Here is a 19,427-nt window from a genome sequence, read left to right as displayed (position 1 = left end):
GTGTGATGACTGACAGAAAGCAGCGCGATACGTAAAAAGGGCGAACCACATGATGGACCACATGATGTGTTTTATTATGTGTTTATGTGTTTACAGCTGCTAATGTATGTAACGCTGTTACTGTGATGACACATGACAGTTAAATATTGAATCTGTCTATAATAACCACATCCTGACATGTAACTGTGATTTTTGATAATCTAAGTACTAATAACAATCATGACAAAAAATTAACAAAGACTGCAGACCAAGATAAGAAGCTGCAACTGGCAGTGAGCCTGCTTTCTTTTCTGTTAGCAGTGAAGTGACATAGTCCATGACAGAACATTATAAAATATGATAATGTATAAAATAACATTTAATGGTAAAAAAAAAAAAAGTACAGTTGCAGGAGACTTCTATTATAAATATGCAGCATGTATATAGTTTTTCATTATTACTATTATTATTATCATTTTTTATTACGACTACTATTTTTCTGCATATTCTTGACTTTGAATGGGAGCTGCTGTAAAGCATTTCTGCTTCTGATTCATATATTATGCAGTCAGTTGTCCAAATTTTAAGTTAAATTAAATGAACCAAGACAGATGTCACATTTACATGTCAGGGTGTAGTTATTATAGACACAGATTCAATATTTAAGTGTCATTTATCATCACAGTAACAGCGTCACATACCTGTTTCTGTTTCTGTTTTCTGAATTTTCTGTTTGCTTTGTGTGCCAAGGGTTCTCAAACTTATTAGGCCATGACCCCAAAAATAAACAGTTCGTGTTTTCCATCATCATGTTTTTGGGTTCGTTGTTTAGCAACTTCTCTCATATTTTGAGAGCCAAAAATGATAATTGATTAAGCAACTTCTCTTTCATTTTGAGGGCAAAAATAATAATAGAACAATCTAATTAATTAATCTATCCTTTTTTTTCCGCCGAGAACAGTTCTTGGCAACCGTTCTTGGGTTGAACCCCCCCTGGCCAAAGTTTTTTCCTGCAGGAAACCCTGTACGAGTATGAAAGTGAGGGGGTTAGGGGGTGGGGGTTGATGCCAGACTTGAGGGAGAAAACGTGATATTTGGTCTAATCAGGAATGACACAAAGTCTGTCCCACCTGTTATGTAGAAACCTAATATCAAACACACGCATACCCACTCACACTTTCATATTGGGTAGTCTGAGATACTAGATAACCCACACTCTCCATGGTGGTGCAGGGTATGTAAAAGGGTGTGTGTCTGATTGTGCATTTGTGCTCATGCATGTACAGTAGTTGTGTGAGTGTAAGTGTGTTCAGGTCTCCAGTTTAAACGCCAATCTTTCACAATGTACGACAATACTTGGTAATCTGTAGTTTACGACTGCCATAAACCATAAATACAAGCTCATCACTTCCGATCTCTCTCACAGAAAACATTTCTTAATAAATATGAAATACTGGTCATAAATGCTCTTGTCACATTTATGTACTGCCAACCAGATGGGGTTAGTGGAGGTGGTAACCACCCACCTCAGAAGGGTTTATTAGTTCTTGATCTACGTGTGTCCTGCACATACCAAATATCCTCACAGTCCAATAAAAACTAATTAAAAATGGTCTCCTACACCTTTGTTGATTCACTCTATTGACTCTCTGCCTGAATGCCCTGCACATTCTACACTGTCTACAAAACTACAATATGACTGGATCTAATAAAAAGTGCAAATGGCCAAAGTGTGGGCATTTGCTGCTCTTGGAAATCACCCACTAATAAGAGGACCTGATATTGTCAACACAAAGCTACTGACCTTAAAAATACCAGCCCATCTGGTGGTATCAACCCTCAACATAACTTCAACACAAGTACTCTGCCTCCAACATTCCCAGCTAGAGAAAATCAATATTTTGTGTCCTTCTACCACCATTAGACCATTCCTTCTAGTCTGCTGATGATCAATCAATCTCTGTCAATTGCTGAGCAGAGTCTGACAAATTGTGAAGGCATCTCATGCACTGTGATCAATTTAAGTAGTTAATGACGACTGTCACCCATCAATAGCCTTTGTTGAAGAAGCAACTCTCCTCTTTTTCTCTGAACATTTAGGTTTTATATCTTTAAAGCATATTAAGCTCTGGTAAGGAACTGCATGGAATCAGCAGTGTTTCCCACAGAATCAGACTTCAATTGTGGTGGTGGCTATCAGGCTTGTATGCCATAGAGCACGCACATTTACAGTGCCTTGCAAAAGAATTCACCCCACTTGAACTTTTCCACATTTTGTCACGTTTTAACCACAAATGTTAATGTATTTTATTGGGATTTAATGTGACAGACCAACACAAAGTGGTGCATGACCGTGAATTGGAAGGAAGGAATTATACGTGGTTTTAATTTTTTTTTTACAAATAAAAAACAGAAAAGTGTGGTTTGCAAAAGTATTCAACCCCCTTTACTCTGATACCCTTAAATAAAATCCAGTGCAACCAGTTGCCTTCAGAAGTCACCTAATCAGTAAATAGAGTCCACCTGTGTGTAATCTAATCTCAGTGTAAATACAGCTGTTCTGTGAAAGCCTCAGAGGTTTGCTAGAGAACATTAGTGAACAAATGGCATCATGAAGCCCAAGGAACACACTAGACAGGTCAGGGATAAAGTTGTGGAAAAGTTTAAAGCATGATTAGGATATGAAAAAATATCTGGGGTGCTCGTTTTTGGCCTAAATGCAAAACGCTATGTGTGGCAGAAAACCTGAATGGCCCATCGCCACCATGAAACATGGTGGTGGCAGCATCATGCTGTGGGGATGCTTGTCTTCAGCAGGGACAGGGAAGCTGGTCTGAGTTGATGGGAAGATGGATGGAGCCAAATACAGGGCAATCTTGGAAGAAAATCTGTTAGAGTCAGCAAAAGACTTGAGACTGGGGTGGAGTTTCACCTTCCAGCAGGACAGTGAGCCTGAACATCCAAACCTAAATCAACTTGAGAATCTCTGGCAAGACTTGAAAATTGCTGTTCACAGACACTCTCCATCCAATCAGACTAGGCTTAAGCTATTTTGCAAGGAAGAATGGGCAAATATTTCAGTCTCTATATGTGCATCGCTGTTAGAGACTTACCCCAAAAGATTTGCAGCTGTCATTTCAGTGAAAGGTGGTTCTACAAAGTATTGACTTAGAGGGGGTGAATACTTTTGCACACCACACTTTTCTGTTTTTTATTTGTAAAAAAAATTAAAACCATGTATCAATTTCCTTCCACTTCACGATTATGCACCACTTTGTGTTGGTCTATCACATAAAATCCCAATAAAATACATTTACATTTGTGGTCAAAATGACAAAATGTGGAAAAGTTCGAGGGGGGTGAATAGTTTTGCAAGGCACTGTAGGTTGATGATTCAAACATCCATCACCGATGGCTTACAGTACAGTGGTAAGTTATGACAACACTGAGGGGACATGCTGCCTCAAATTCGTGAACAACGATGTCATCGTCCATCACAATGTTTCACTACAGACATCCAACAGCTTGGCTGACATCACCCAACCCTACTACCTTACTGCAATATTGTGCTTTTTCTGACTTTCTGTACTTAAAGTTAGAATACATATTCACAAAGAATATTATATAACTTAATAAAGTCAATGCAGAAGACTTTTCTTCAAATTCAAACATAAGTGGAATGACGATAAACTCATAGAAGTGAGGCAAAATTCTTTATTACTCTCCACCTGAGATGTCATGTCTTTATAGTCGAGCCATCAGGTGGTCAAGGGTGTATACCTCCAGTATCTAAGCCCTCAGGCTTTGGAGCACTTAGCTTGAGAAGCTCCAACGTTCAAACCCTACTTCATCTTTATATCAAATCTCCAAACACACTTGTGGTCTGTTGTTCCATCAGGTTTTGCTTGTTTCACTCCCTCCAATGGGTTTTTACTAATGCCTGTTGTATATTCACGATATAATTCGTAATCTAAGTAGCTTTATCTCCACTGCATTAATTGGATCAGACCCAAACCAACAGTAGTTTACCTGGCACCTTCCTAAAAAAGCTGTTGTGAAGAAACAAAAATTGCCACAATAAGGACTGTGAAGGTTTGTTATATTGTATTATATTATATAATTCCACTTACATTTTCCCCCAAATGTGAAACTACATGATAGGAGTCAGTCCTGAACACGCACCTTAATATTGCTTTGAAACAACAATTGCAAGAAATACAATGTATGCCCCAACATCACCAATCAAGAAAATGTTATGTTAAAGCCCCTACTTGTCTGTTATTTACACCTCTGTTGTTTTCTCTTGTGGGAGTAGAGCTGTAAAAGGAACCCAGAATATTCTATATTTTACCATTATTTCTCCTCTTTGTTTACAGCTCTCTGGGAGTGGATGTAGTAGTTGTATCAGCTCGGTGAGTGTGTGTTTGTGTTTAGGAGTAGGAAGAGTTGTAGATAGGGCTAACATGGGCATGACCATGACCCACCTCTGCCTTAAGATAAGAAAGCTTCAAACACTCAGACACACAATTACACACACACACAAACACTGAAATACAAATATGCACTTCCTGAAACACCATCAAGTCAAGGTGAGGGAAACACTCTTCTCAACTCAGATAACTTCAGAGTACATGTTTCTGCTATTCCACAACACCTAAGTAGGCACCACCACCAACATCAGTGTATCAGGTAATAAATAACTGAACACAGTCATCATTGTCAGCTTTGATTTTATCACAAGAGCTGCATACATACACCTTTTTAAGTCTTCGTTGGATTCCAGTAGATGGTTTGAAGCAAATAACTGAAATCCTTAAATGACACGAAACATGTCCAGAAAAGACAGAAAGTCTTTCAATAGCTGATTAGTAATGGGCCATATTGATTGTTGTTCCATGTCAGCTGCTGCCATTCATATTTCATGCTGATAAAAACAAGCACTCACTATAATGTATCCACTAACAGTTGTCCAATCACAACAGACACTGCAGGAGAAACATTGGAGTAAAATTGCAATTCCCAGCAGAATTCCAGTAAAAATAATTTAAAGTAAACAAAGTTATTGTCCTATGTAATCTCCAAGATGCATCTCTTATTATTCAGTCCACTTCCTCCCTGCTCCTCCGTGACCAGCATCTCCACATGGTCCTCATTGCTGCAGTGATAGTTCTTGAGGGAGAAGGAAATGCATTCATATCTGTTGACATTTGAGTCTTTGTGTTGGGTGTCTTTGTGTCTCTCTATACTCTTTTTCTGTTCCTTCGTAGCAGGTATTTACAACTGGCTGTAGTCAGGTACAAGGGCAGAGCTGCAGTGCTGTTTGGAAGATGTATGGAGGCATATGAACCCCTGCCACCCCTTACACCGATCGTCTAAAACAGTAAAGTACTTCAGTCTGGCTGCTCACCTTCCCTCATCAGCTGGGCTGAATACGAAACAAGTCTTAGACAACACAAGGAAAAGGGAAGTGCTCGTATGTGTGTGGGTGCGTGCGCATGTGCACTAAGCCTCGTCTATTAAATGGTCTTTCAAAGAGTCCTTGAGCTTACCTGCCAAAACCAGACCGAGCAATATACAAGGAGTTGTAAAACCTGCCAAGAGTGTGAGTGTGTACATTTGCGTGTGTGTGTGTGTGTGTGTCCACCACAATGTCAGCCAAGATACTAACAGAGCTTTTATTCCGAGGCTTGGTCTGCTGCCATTTCTTACCCCCCAAAGTCCTGCCAAGAGGATGGATAAGTAAATGGAGTAGTGAGAGAGAAAGAAAGAGACATGGACAGACAGGACAGAGAGAACTGAATGTGTTCAATTCGAAGATTTCATGAAGCACACGGGAGTAAGACAGGCAAACAGACATGTCTCCTTTTATGTACACAAGACAATTATCCATACCTCAAGACTGATGCCCGCAACAAATGCAGGAAATATCCCAAAATATATAAATTAACTCATTCTTAGAGATACATCCTATCTTATGGCATGCTGTCGTTTCCCATCACTGTAGCAACGTGACTCTTTTAGGACATGGTGATAGCCAATCACAGGGGAGCAGGGGGGATGTGGCAGGAATGTGAAGAGACCGCACGCTGCAGATTAAATGGATACAAGGAGGATTGAGGAAGTTGTCTCGTTATGTGTCGAATTAAGTCACTGATTACCCCTCTCCTTTCTAATATTACTCCGCCTTCTCTACAAATTGCTGTCGCACACTTTTCTGCATTCTCTCTGCACAGCCTGTCAAATCATGGCCATGTTTCTTTCCGTGCTCTCTCATCCTCTTTCTCTCCTATTCACAGGTTTCTCTCGCCAGCTCTCTTTCTTCAGACAAGAGTGTCCATTGTGTTTCCTAAGATGCCTCGGAGTCCCAGGCCCAGCATGCCTGTGCACAGTGTGTGTGTTTGTGTGTGTGTGTGTGTCCCAGTTCGAAAACAGCTGTCACATTCAGCCATCACATGCTGCACAGCTGAGAGTGACCGCTACCATTACCGTCAACTTTCCCTCCATCTTTGTCTCTCTTTCACGGGTTACTCCATAGACTTCTCTTACTGTGACATTTCCCTTTTTCAATCAAAACACTATTAATTCCTTTTCCCTCATTTTTCTTCCCTCCTACTTCATTCTTTTTGTTCCAGACAGAGTAGGAGTTGAGGTCTCAGACCAACTGCTACACATGGACGGCCTTCCATCTGAAAAGTGAGGATCAGATTAAACTCAGAACAATGTATTTCAGTATGATAAATACTGTTGAGTAGGTGTATGATGTATTTTCAACACAATCCAACAAAGCCTGTGTTTGATTTACATGTTAGAGGCTGCTTTGCAACAAACCAAAAGTATCAGTTTAACATGTTATATAATTGTATGTATATGTTGATTAAATTGAGCCTCCTCACCATCCTTAGCTTGACAGCCTTACCATTCCTTTATTTTGAGCAATAGACTATACAGTAGGTTCTTTACCACCTACTTGCAGGTGAAATTCAAACCTTTTTCAGCTTGTTCACACATGAAAACCCCTATTGTAGCTGCTGCAAATTAAAATTAATGTTCTTCTCATATAACAGAGAAGCATTCATCACCCACAAAGACACTGCATGGCCATCAGTGACTTCATAAAAACAGGGACTGTCCAGCCATAAAGATTATGGTAGGTCTTACCTAAATTTAACAGATAGACTCCTTCGTGTTTTCACAGATTTGTCAGAGCACTGCTGATATTAAGCACCTTAACATCATCTGAACTTGTCAAATAGAAAGCTAAAGACAACTGGTTCTTATCACTATTTCCAACGAGGCAATTTCATTACTGTGAAATCCCTTACAATTTACATCACAGGCTTCAGTCACATCTGCTCCAGATATGGCATGGCAGCAACATCCTGAAAATATTGACATTTGGGATACCCTCATATAGATGTTATGAAAATATGGTGAAACCAGTTGTAACTCCAAAGTAAAGGCAGTCCTATAATTTGTACACAATGTAAATTAAATGTTAATTCAAACTACACTATGGTGACTTGTTACAATATAACTAGGGCTGAGACAACGCATAGAAGTAGTCGACGTAATCGAAGACATAAATTCGTCGACATGAATAATTTGCGTCAACGCATCGTCCCAAACAGGAAGTGGTAGTCCCTGTGGAGGCTGAGAATAGCCCCTCTCACACAGAGACGCTGCATTAACGCCGCAGCGGCGGTTCGTCAATTCACACAGACCCAAGCACCGCTGGAATAAAGACGAACTGCCATGTAGGCTAATCGACACAGAAAGCTGCGCTGCCGCTCCTAAAGAGATGTGACAGTACACGTCATGATGATGACGTCGGGGTGTTTCCCAGGTGTCCCTCCTGTCAATCTAAACCCACGGACCTTTTATAATGTGTAGTGATTGAGAACCCGGCCCCCTAAACATCCTGGAAGGTGAAAGAGTTACGTTTTTCGCACTAAATTACATTACTACATAATCGCCATCATTAAACTGGTCGCTGCGTGACTCTGTCACTTGCGGGGACGGAGGCTGTTTTCTGGGGGAAAGTTCGATTAAGTCTCGGTCGGGAGTGCTGACCATTGCGGTGATTTCTATCAACACAACCACTTAAGTGAGTTAAAGGTTTTTGCCAGTGACAAACGCTGTTTTTCGGGCAGAAATGTGATGAAGAGTTGGTAGGACAGGCAGGAGGACAGACGCTGCTCCGCCTACAACTGCGGTATTTTTTTCCTCATTTAAGTTACCAATGACAGTTACAGTTAGTACGTTACATTTGTTTGGTCATGCAACGTTAAATTAATTGTTAGAAAAAACAATCGTTAGATTAATCGTTTGAAAAATAATCGTTTGGGACAGCTCTAAATATAACACTTAAAAGTAAACTCTAAACTGTCAGAGATCTATGCTTGTATGGTGCAATCAACTGCTAGAACGACAACATTGGCAGTGCAATTGTTACAAATTTCAGCTGACACACATGTGCAAATTGAGCAACAAGTGCTTAGGAATTTCTCATCAGTCCACACATTGTGTAAACAGTCTGTCTCAGTAGGAAACATTAACACACACCTGCATGCGCGCACACACACACGTGCGCACACATACACACACACACACACCACAGCTATGTTAATACCCCATCAGAACATGTAACAACTTGACTGGCAACTAGAGCCCCTGGTCACTGAGTTTGGTAATGCAAGCTCACCTCTAATGACCGGGCAGCCGGTCTGTCCATCTGTCTGTGTCAACCAACACACATTCCACTACTAAGCACCCTCTCATAGATATAGAGGAAAGTAAAGTACATTAAAGTGGTCTAAAGTTTGGGTCCTGACCGGAAGTTTTCTGAAACCCTTGTGAGGTCAACAATTTAAATATATAAATGTTTATGTCACACAAACTCTGTAGTGTCATTGCTGAGGATTAGGTTATATTTTTGTGCACATGCCATTCAACATACTTTGCTACCCAAAGTCACCACATAAGAATGTAGGTGTGTGTCAAAGGTATTATAATAGCAATTAACATCAGTGACATGAACCAAATGTTGTGTACTGGATAATCCTGCATTAATTAAGTTTTTTGGTTCATGTTTATCAAAAAAATCCTACCTTATATTGCTTACCAAAGGAGTAACATTTCAGAACACTTTTCCATGGTTCTTAAAATGTATCTGACTAGATCAATAAACATGTCGAATTGTTGTTTTTCTGATGGAATAGTGAATTTCCATCTTTTGCAGAGAGTAATGAGTAATCACTCAGTCCTATCATTAATAAGGCTGATGTGTTTTTACCTCTGCGTTGAAGGCGCTCTCATCCTCCGCTCCACGCGCCCCAAGCGCACACATGGACAGCGCGAGGAAGGTCCGTCTCCAGAGCAACCAGAGGCAGCTGTTCCGCGAGATGGAGGCCATGGTCTGGGCACGAGGGGAACCAGACACGTCCGTTGCGGTTCAATCTCGACGGTGCGATAAGATGTCACTGAGTTTTTAGTCGCTCTTTTACTATCTTGCTCGGTAAAAAGCCCAGATATAAGAAAAAAAACGTAGCGAACTATTCCCGTGCAGGAAGGCCACAACAGTCTTCAACAGTGCACTTGCATCCTAGAAAAGGGCTCCCTTCCAGATTTAAAGTCAGAGCCGCATGATACACTGGCTTTCCATATATGTCGGAGAATATTCTTCACTCATTTGTGAGGCTGAGTTCATAAAGCTTTCTTATTCAAATTGTTTTGCACCGTTGAAAGACGCGCCTCACCTTTCTGAACACACTTCATTCAGTTTTATTCACTTCACACCAAAGTCGCTGCCTAATTAGTGACCTTGAGTGTGCACTTTAAACAGAGCCTCAAAGGCACCCCCAATGCCTTCTTAGCAGCAGAGTGGAGAGAGAAATCAGAGAGAAATGCCTCAGTAAATCATTTACAGCTAACATGTTCAACTTCACTAGGTTAGCTAAGTTACATCCCCTCGTGATGTCCGATGGAGTGCGGTTAATTTCACCCTGAGAACGTTACAAACTATAAAACAACAACCCAAATATTATAAGACCAAAGTTCACCGCACTTGACCGACTCCTTGAGCAGCAGCATCAAGTAACGTTGGGTTCGTGGCTGTAAGCGAACTCCGCTGTGTTAGATCGCGACCTCTCGAGTAAAATATACTTATTTCACGGGTTCTTTTCCTTCTGTGTCCGGTTTCTCCCTTCTCAAATAGGTAATGTTGTCGGACTCCAGTACTTAGCTAGTTGCTATCATTCACGTCCCGAGTCAGTGTCTCTGTATGGTCTTCCTACCGGAGCAGGGCGGTGAAGTGGTCCTCTGTTCGCAGTGTTTCGGTACCAAACGTGGAGATGTCAGCGTCAAGCTGAAGAGCACGGGAACAAGCTGTTGTGACTTTCAAAGTAAAAGGTTACTCTGCTCGTAGTGACAATCATGACAAGACATAACCTTAAAAGAGATCTATAGCTTACGAAACTGAGTGTCCCCTAAACACCGCTTGTCCTAAAAACAGCGAATGTTAACGTTTGAAACTTTAAAATTGTATTCAGGAAGTCATGGAACTAGCTTCTTTGATAAATGTGCCAACATGTGACATAGACAGCAATCGATAATGTAGTAACTGAAACCCCCATGTCTTCGGTAATAAGAACTAAGCTAAGCAGTTCATGAAAGCTGTTTCCCCCAGGTATTAATACGATTTCTATTTTATTTTGAAGGCAAATTATTTCCGGATTTGTCTTTTCTTTCTGTTACTGACTTGATAGATGTGACCAATACAAGGCTTTTATCTACCGGACGGACGGAGGTGGGAGTGGGGAGGGAGCAAAGAAAGAGCCCGAGGCGGACGCCAGCAAATATGACCCTCCCCCCACTTTGTAGCTCCTTTACAAGGTGGAGGGCACAGACACAAACACACACACACGCACGCACACGTTCATTATCTGAATCTAACAGGAAAGTACCGACAAGATAGGAGATTTAAAACCGAAATTGTGATAAACTGATTATAAACTCACAATTCATTGACTTATATAGCAATGTTGTATGCTTCCTTCAGTCACACACAGATGCACATGTGCACAAATACACAGCAATGGTTACACTCTGTGTTTGCAATGGCATATATTCTATGTCTGTTCCATTAATTGCCATGTTTGTAAGCAATAATAAGTAATTTCTCCAGTAACTACGTGTTCATTTATACATCTGTCACTTTGAAATCCTTATCATAAAATGAGGCAGCCCTGTTTAGTTTTTTCACAAAAAGCTTGATGGACTTGTATAGCTATAAATGTTAAACCACCCATAATTGCTTAACTATAAACTTCGCTCACCAGATCTAGAATCCACCTCAAATTGTACTCACTCATAAATACCAGCCATCTTAAATTGTTAAAGAAAGGGGCAAAAAATTCCTAGAGCTTTCTTAATCCGTACTAGAAGTTAATGGAGTCTATTCAGGGCCCAAACCTATCCTCCATGCAAGTTGGAAATCTGTACACTAATTTTTGTTTAGTCTATCTGACAAACCAACAAACAGACTCAGGTGAAAACATAACACTCTTGGCATGGGTATCGAATAGTGGTGGTCAGCATGTGCACAGGTGAGCAGGAAACACCTGTCATCACAGCAGATTGGTTAAAAGGATAGCAGAGAATGATCTTTGTTCCTCAGGCAGTCACTGTCATTAGCTTCCTCAGTTTGATAGTGTCTGTGGAGAGACATGTCTAAATAAATCCCTATCAATGGTTCCGATCTAAGGCAAAGGGAGTAGCTACTTCCAGAATGGATATGCAATGATTACTGGTTTATCGGGGTCAACTGATTTCGTCTTTTTCTTCGTCGATACTGATACTGATTATTTGAAACTAACTCTCTTTTGCATAAAGAATTAAGTTCTTTGTGTCAAAATATCAAGCAACCAGTGATGACATAAACTCAAGCACAATGTACTCAAGTACTGTTTTAAGTACAATTTTCAGGTACTTTACTTGAGTATTTCCTTTTTTCTGATACTTTATACTACCCATCACTACATTTATTTGATAAATTAAGCTAACGGTAACTTTGCAGATTCAGATTATCCTTATAGTTTAAAGGCTAATAATTGTGACGTTGTATGAGAGTCATATTACTCATGCATTAAGGAGTCTATGATGAAGGTCTCAAACCTAAAACATGATGGGACCATGTGAAGCCATTAGGACCAGGAGATACATTTTGAAGAGATGTTTTGGCAGGCAGTCACCAGTTATGCACATTCTGCTGCTTGGTATTGGAGGGCAGTATGTCCAAACCACTCACTGATCTTTGTGGCCTGAGGTCATTACAGGGAAATAGGTGCCATAGTCAGCTGAACACACACAATGGTGGCAGGTAAAGCCTCCTTAAAATACTTTTCCTCAGTATTTGAGCCTCAGCCTGTTATAAATTATTATGTGTCCCAGCTAGAGTTTTAAATGTAGTATGATGTAGGTTTGTACAAAGTGAATCAATACAAAACATCAAATGTTCATGCAATACAACTTGGGATGGAGGTAAAAACCTTGGAAATTCCAAACCTTGGCTTATAAAATGTGGCCACTTTTGCTGACAATTAAAAATACTGTGAACAAATAGAGACAGTGTTTTATCACCCAGGGTTTTCCCAATAGTCATAATGAGCATCATCAGCTGCTGCGTGTGAGTCATTCTGCTGTGCTGGTTGCTTTTTCTCCAGGTGAGCGATTTGTCACAGGTACAATCAAACCCCAGAGGCTAACATCAGTCAATGCCTGACCTCACCTGTCTTGGCATCAGCATGCACAGCACAAAGAAATCCCCCACTCACAGACTCCATCTTGATTGAGTTTTTAAAACTGTATTTTATTGTTTTTCCAACAAGAAAACTTTCACTCATAAGACAATGACCTAGGCGTAGTAGATTTAGAATAGTAATACTGTATGTATTATTGTTGTCTTTGACCCTTTGATGTTTTTTTCTTTAGAAAGATACAATAACAATGTCTGTTTGGATGGCATGTTAGTTTGTTGGTTGTTTGTCAGCAGGAATACACATAAACTACAGAACTGATTTGCATGAAACTCAGATGAAGGAGGAATCTCAGCCCAGAGTAGACCCTTTCGACTTTTAGTGTGGATCTGAATAAAGTGACAGATCCATAAATATTTTTAAACAGTTATGAGTGATTTAAAATTTAGAATGATACAGAGCTATCAAGTTTGAAATTGGATTAGGCTTGAATGAGTAAAAGGGGACTGTTTGGCCTTGACAGAGGCATGCACTCTACTGAGTGCTATTCTACTCCAATCAGTCACAACATTACAATCACCTACTGAATACTGTGCAGGTTCCCCTTGTGCAGCCCAAACTGTTCTGACCCGTCAATGTGGTCATAAAACCTCTGGGGGTGTCCAGTGGTGTCTGGCTATGGGACATTTGTGGCAGACCTTTTTAGTTCTGTATGTGGGTGGGGCCCCGATGGATTGGACTTGTTCCAGCAGGTCCCACAGATCAGATCAGATTGGTCGATCAGATTGGGATCTGGGGAATTTGGAGGCCAGAACCACACCTAGGGCTCTTTGTTATGATCCCTTTGTCATGTTCCTGATCAGTTTTTGTGGTGTGTCAGGGTGCATTTGGGAGTGCCGTTGCCATGGGGAGGTGTACTTGGTCTTGGATTGGATGACTTTGTGGCATCCACATAAATGTTAACTTATTGTAAAAAAAATTAAAAATAAAACTTTTGAAATGTAATCATACATCCATTCAGTGAGCCAGCAGTCTTACTTGTTTACTTACTTGGTCAAGTGTCATATCTGATCTCAAATGCCCTTCTTTCTGTTCTATAAATTCTCCCATATTTAGTGGGCTGTGCTCGCCAGCCCACTATGGACACCTCTATAGCAGAGCTATAGGTGTCCATAGTGGGCTGTGCGGAGCGCCTCTTCTTATTAGTGGGCTGTGCTCACCAGCCCACTATGGACACCTCTATAGCAGAGCTATAGGTGTCCATAGTGGACTGTGCGGAGCAAAAACTGCGACAAATTTCCCATAAGGAATGAATGGGACGAGGTCAAAAAAGTCGCAAATCTGCGACGTTTTTCAAACATCTCCTGCTCGGGCATACGTTCACGTAGAAACTTTTTTCCTATGATGTGTAGTTTTTGAACTGTGATCCTTGAACGATGGTGAGTGTTTTGGGAGAAATTCTGGGTTTTCAATGATTGTGTATGGGGGAATGTTCGTGCAGCAGAGTGGAGAGGGCCAACTGACTCCCTCACAGTCCGTTGCTACGGCCCCTGCCAACTGTCACCTAGCAACCTAAATCAGCTGGGCAAAGAGAGAGAGTTGTAGCCACACTTGTCTTCTTTCTCCCAATGTGTCTACTTTATCGGTAGGATTCACGGTTTTTGAATTATCGACCGCTAACCGACAAGAGTAGCTCTGAAATGCTCCATTTACTCCAATGTAAATCGGGAGAAGGATTTCCAAAAATGCACCCTTTTTTAACTCGCTGCCATTTCCACATTTCTGAAGCTAGGACCACAAAACTTAATGAGTGTGTTCTTTAAGGCCTTTCTGGCTCGATCGTGAAAAAAAATTGTAGATATCATGTATGATTTTGACCAAATAGCACTAGTTTGACGTCATAGATGTGAGGCAGAAATTGCTCTCAAATCAGCTCCCTCACAGTCCGTTGCTACGGCCCTTGCCAACGGTCACCTAGCAACCAAAAACAGCTGGGCCAAGAGAGAGAGTGACAGACAGACAGACACTAGACACACATCAGACAGACAGACAGACAGACAGACAGACACACAGGAGACACACATCAGACAGACAGACAGACAGACAGACACACAGGAGACACACATCAGACAGACAGAGAGACAGACACACAGACACACAGGAGACACACATCAGACAGACAGAAAGACAGACAGGAGACACACATCAGACAGACAGACGGACACACACACAGAGCTGCTTAAGCGTGCTCTCACATGCACACAGACGCACACACACAGTATATTTCCCAACATTTAAACTACATTAAACAATAATTTTTTCACTCATTCAATGTGCGGCTTGATCGGACTCTGTATGCTATAATTCAGTTTTCTAGAATATTAATCTTTCGCGTCGTAAGACGCGAACAGCTGCGAGACACTTCCCATAAGGAATGAATGGGATGAGGTCAAAAAACTCGCAAATCTGCGATGTTTTTCAAACATCTCCTGCTCTGGCATACATTCAGCTAGAAACACCATTCCAGCTTTAAAATGTAGGCACAGGTTTTGAGTATTTTTGTTGTATTTGAACGTTTTTCCTATGATGTGTAGTTTTTGAACTGTGATCCTTGAACGATGGTGAGTGATTTTGGAGAAATTCTTCGTTTTCAATGATTGTGTATGGGGGAATGTTCGTGCAGCAGAGTGGAGAGGGCCAACTGACTCCCTCACAGTCCGTTGCCACGGCCCCTGCCAACTGTCACCTAGCAAACGAAATCAGCTGGGCAAAGAGAGAGAGTGACAGACATACAGACAGGAGACATACATCAGACAGACAGACAGAGAGACAGGAGACACACATCGGACAGACAGACAGACAGGAGACACACATGAGACAGACAGACAGACAGAGAGACATGTACACACACACACACACAGCCATGCTTAAGCTTGCACTCACATACATGCAAACGCACACACACAGTATATTTCCCAACATTTAAACTACATTAATGATTATTTTTTCGCTCATTCAATGTGCAGCTTATTCGGACTCGGGTTGCTAATATTCAGCTTTACGAAATATCAATTTTTCGTGACGTAAGTCGCGTAAACTGCGATAAATTTCCCATAAGGTATGAAGGGGGCGAGGTCAAAAAATTCGCAAATCTGCGACATTTTTCAAACATCTCCTGCTCCGGCATACGTTCACGTAGAAACACCATTTCAGCTTTAAAATGTAGGCACAAGTCCTGAGTATTTAAGTTGTATTTGAACTTTTTTCCTATGTTGTGTAGTTTTTGAACTGTGATCCTTGAATGACGGTGAGTGATTTTGGAAAAATTCAGGGTTTTCAATGATTGTGTATGGCGGAATGTTCGTGCAGCAGAGTGGAGAGGGCCAACTGACAGAGTGAGAGACACTCAAAAATTTGCTCCGAAATTTTCTCTTTCCGTGACGATCCTGACCACAAATTAGGCTCAAAAACAGTGATATTTTCCAGAGTTGTAGCCACATTTGTCTTCTTTCTCCCAACGTGTCTACTTTATCGATAGGATTTACGGTTTTTGAATTATCGACCGCTAACCGACAATAGTAGCTCTCAAATGCTCCATTTACTCCAATGTAAATCGGGAGGAGGAATCTCAAAGCTGCACCCTTTTTTAACTCGCTGCCATTTCCACATTTCTGAAGCTAGGACCACAAAACTTAATGAGTGTGTTCTTTAAGGCCTTTCTGGCTCGATCGTGAAAAAAAATTGTAGATATCATGTATGATTTTGACCAAATAGCACTAGTTTGACGTCATAGATGTGAGGCAGAAATTGCTCTCAAATCAGCTCCCTCACAGTCCGTTGCTACGGCCCTTGCCAACGGTCACCTAGCAACCAAAAACAGCTGGGCCAAGAGAGAGAGTGACAGACAGACAGACACTAGACACACATCAGACAGACAGACAGACAGACAGACAGACACACAGGAGACACACATCAGACAGACAGACAGACAGACAGACACACAGGAGACACACATCAGACAGACAGACAGACAGACAGACAGAGCGACATGTAGACACACACACACACAGAGCTGCTTAAGCGTGCTCTCGCATGCACACAGACGCACACACACAGACGCACACACACAGTATATTTCCCAACATTTAAACTACATTAAACGATCATTTTTTCACTCATTCAATGTGCGGCTTGATCGGACTCTGTATGCTATAATTCAGTTTTCTAGAATATTAATCTTTCGCGTCGTAAGACGCGAACAGCTGCGAGACACTTCCCATAAGGAATGAATGGGATGAGGTCAAAAAACTTGCAAATCTGCGATGTTTTTCAAACATCTCCTGCTCTGGCATACATTCAGCTAGAAACACCATTCGAGCTTTAAAATGTAGGCACAGGTCTTGAGTAGTTTTGTTGTATTTGAACTTTTTTCCTATGATGTGTAGTTTTTGAACTGTGATCCTTGAACGATGGTGAGTGATTTTGGAGAAATTCTGCGGTTTCAATGATTGTGTATGGGGGAATGTTCGTGCAGCAGAGTGGAGAGGGCCAACTGACTCCCTCACAGTCCGTTGCTACGGCCCCTGCCAACTGTCACCTAGCAACCGAAATCAGCTGGGCAAAGAGAGAGAGTGACAGACATACAGACAGGAGACACACATCAGATAGACAGACAGACAGACAGACAGGAGACACACATCGGACAGACAGACAGACAGGAGACACACATGAGACAGACAGACAGACAGAGAGACATGTACACACACACACACACACAGCAATGCTTAAGCTTGCACTCACATACATGCAAACGCACACACACAGTATATTTCCTAACATTTAAACTACATTAATGATTATTTTTTCGCTCATTCAATGTGCGGCTCATTCGGACTCGGGTTGCTAATTATTCAGCTTTACGAAATATAAATTTTTCGCGACATAAGTCGCGAAAAACTGCGATAAGTTTCCCATAAGGAATGAAGGGGGCAAGGTCAAAAAAGTCACAAATCTGCAACGTTTTTCAAACATCTCCTGCTCTGGCATACGTTCACGTAGAAACACCATTTCAGCTTTAAAATGTAGGCACAAGTCCTGAGTATTTAAGTTGTATTTGAACTTTTTTGCTATGATGTGTAGTTTTTGAACTGTGATCCTTGAATGACAGTGAGTGATTTTGGAAAAATTCAGGGTTTTCAATGATTGTGTATGGCGGAATGTTCGTGCAGCAGAGTGGAGAGGGCCAACTGACAGAGTGAGAGAGACTAAAAAATTTGCTCAGAAATTTTCTCTTTCCGTGAGGATCCTGGCCACAAATTAGGCTCAAAAACAGTGATATTTTCCAGAGTTGTAGCCACACTTGTCATCTTTCTCCCAGTGTGTCTACTTTATCGGTAGGATTTACTGTTTTTGAATTATCGACCGCTAACCGACAAGAGTAGCTCTCAAATGCTCCATTTACTCCGATGTAAATCGGGAGGAGGAATCTCAAAACTGCACCCTTTTTTAACTCGCTGCCATTTCCACATTTCTGAAGCTAGGACCACAAAACTTGATGTGTGTGTTCCTTAAGGCCTTTCCCGCTTGATGGTGAGGAAACTTTGCTGATGCCATGTTTGCTTTTTCGTCACGGGGCAAAGCGCACAGCCCACTCTCGCGATTTCCCGGCGGGGAATTGTCTAGTCTAACTTGTTCTGCTATTGTCTGTTTTGTTTACACTATGCAGCTGTGCTGGCCACCTGGCAGGCAGGCCACCTGCATGGCCACTACACTTGCTGATGAGAAAAGCATACACACATACACACACACATACACAGCCATGGAACGCAGGCACATTGTCAGAAGCTACAGGTGGGTCCATAAACACATGGGTCTGTATTAGCATTAAACAGATGGCTTGAATTCAGACTCTTATCCATCACCATCACTTTTTCTTCAAGTCAGTTGGCCATGGACCTCTGAATTGTTCAATATTAATTAAGTTCATGAAAGCTAAATGAATGGTCAAAAACTAATACATTACATTGAATAAGAATGTTATCATACATTTAAATGTTATATGTCTTCAAACTTCTTATTTTTGTTAAAGGTCTTTATAGCTCAACCTTTTTATTTCATATTACAATTTTTTATTTCAAAATTGCCTTTTTCAAAAGTCTGTATAAATTTCCTGAATGTAATTGTCCCAACACCTGGATTTCATGTTAGTTTTACTTATATATTGTCCTGTTTATTTATTAATTATTTTTAGTTCATTTAATTTTGTAAAAATTTGAGATCCTTCTATAGTCAGTGGACCACAGATATTTTATTCTTAAGTGAGAAAAAATAATGATTATGATAATGATTGTGAGTTTTATGAAGAGAGTTATTTTATTTGCTCCATTGAATGTCATAATAGAAATATATATTGTTGATCAAATTATCAGGGAACACACAATTCACTTTCACATTTTTTCCCAGTTACAGTAATACATTTGTGCAATTACTGATTCTCCAGGCTTTGTTTTCAACTTGAATTCTTCTTACAATGGGAAAACAAATCACAACATAACCAGGATTAAATGCATGCTTAATTCTCAACATGCTTTCATTTGATTTTTTGATGTGCTACTCCCCTCTGCTGGTTGCAGTTGTGACATGCAGCCATAAGCCGAGCATTGTGCAATATAGGGTAACTCCACCAATCTTACTCAT

The 19,427-nt window shown here is 40.9% G+C and overlaps 1 protein-coding gene across 1 annotated transcript in view; it reads right to left on the bottom strand.

Annotated features, from left to right (window-relative positions):
• The window catches only part of mmp15b (matrix metallopeptidase 15b), a 38,704-nt gene extending 29,313 nt beyond the window's left edge, over positions 1-9,391 (bottom strand). Inside the window, exon 1 of the mRNA XM_030414367.1 lies at positions 9,272-9,391. Within this exon, the coding sequence (XP_030270227.1) occupies positions 9,272-9,391 (120 nt within the window). The remainder of the gene's footprint in view (positions 1-9,271) is intronic.
• Positions 9,392-19,427: the final 10,036 nt, after the last annotated feature.

The sequence above is a fragment of the Sparus aurata genome, chromosome 4, assembly GCF_900880675.1.
Source record: "Sparus aurata chromosome 4, fSpaAur1.1, whole genome shotgun sequence".
Taxonomy (NCBI): domain Eukaryota; kingdom Metazoa; phylum Chordata; class Actinopteri; order Spariformes; family Sparidae; genus Sparus; species Sparus aurata.
The sequence above is the reverse complement of the archived record's forward strand: the minus strand, read 5'-3'. Positions and strand labels throughout refer to the sequence as shown.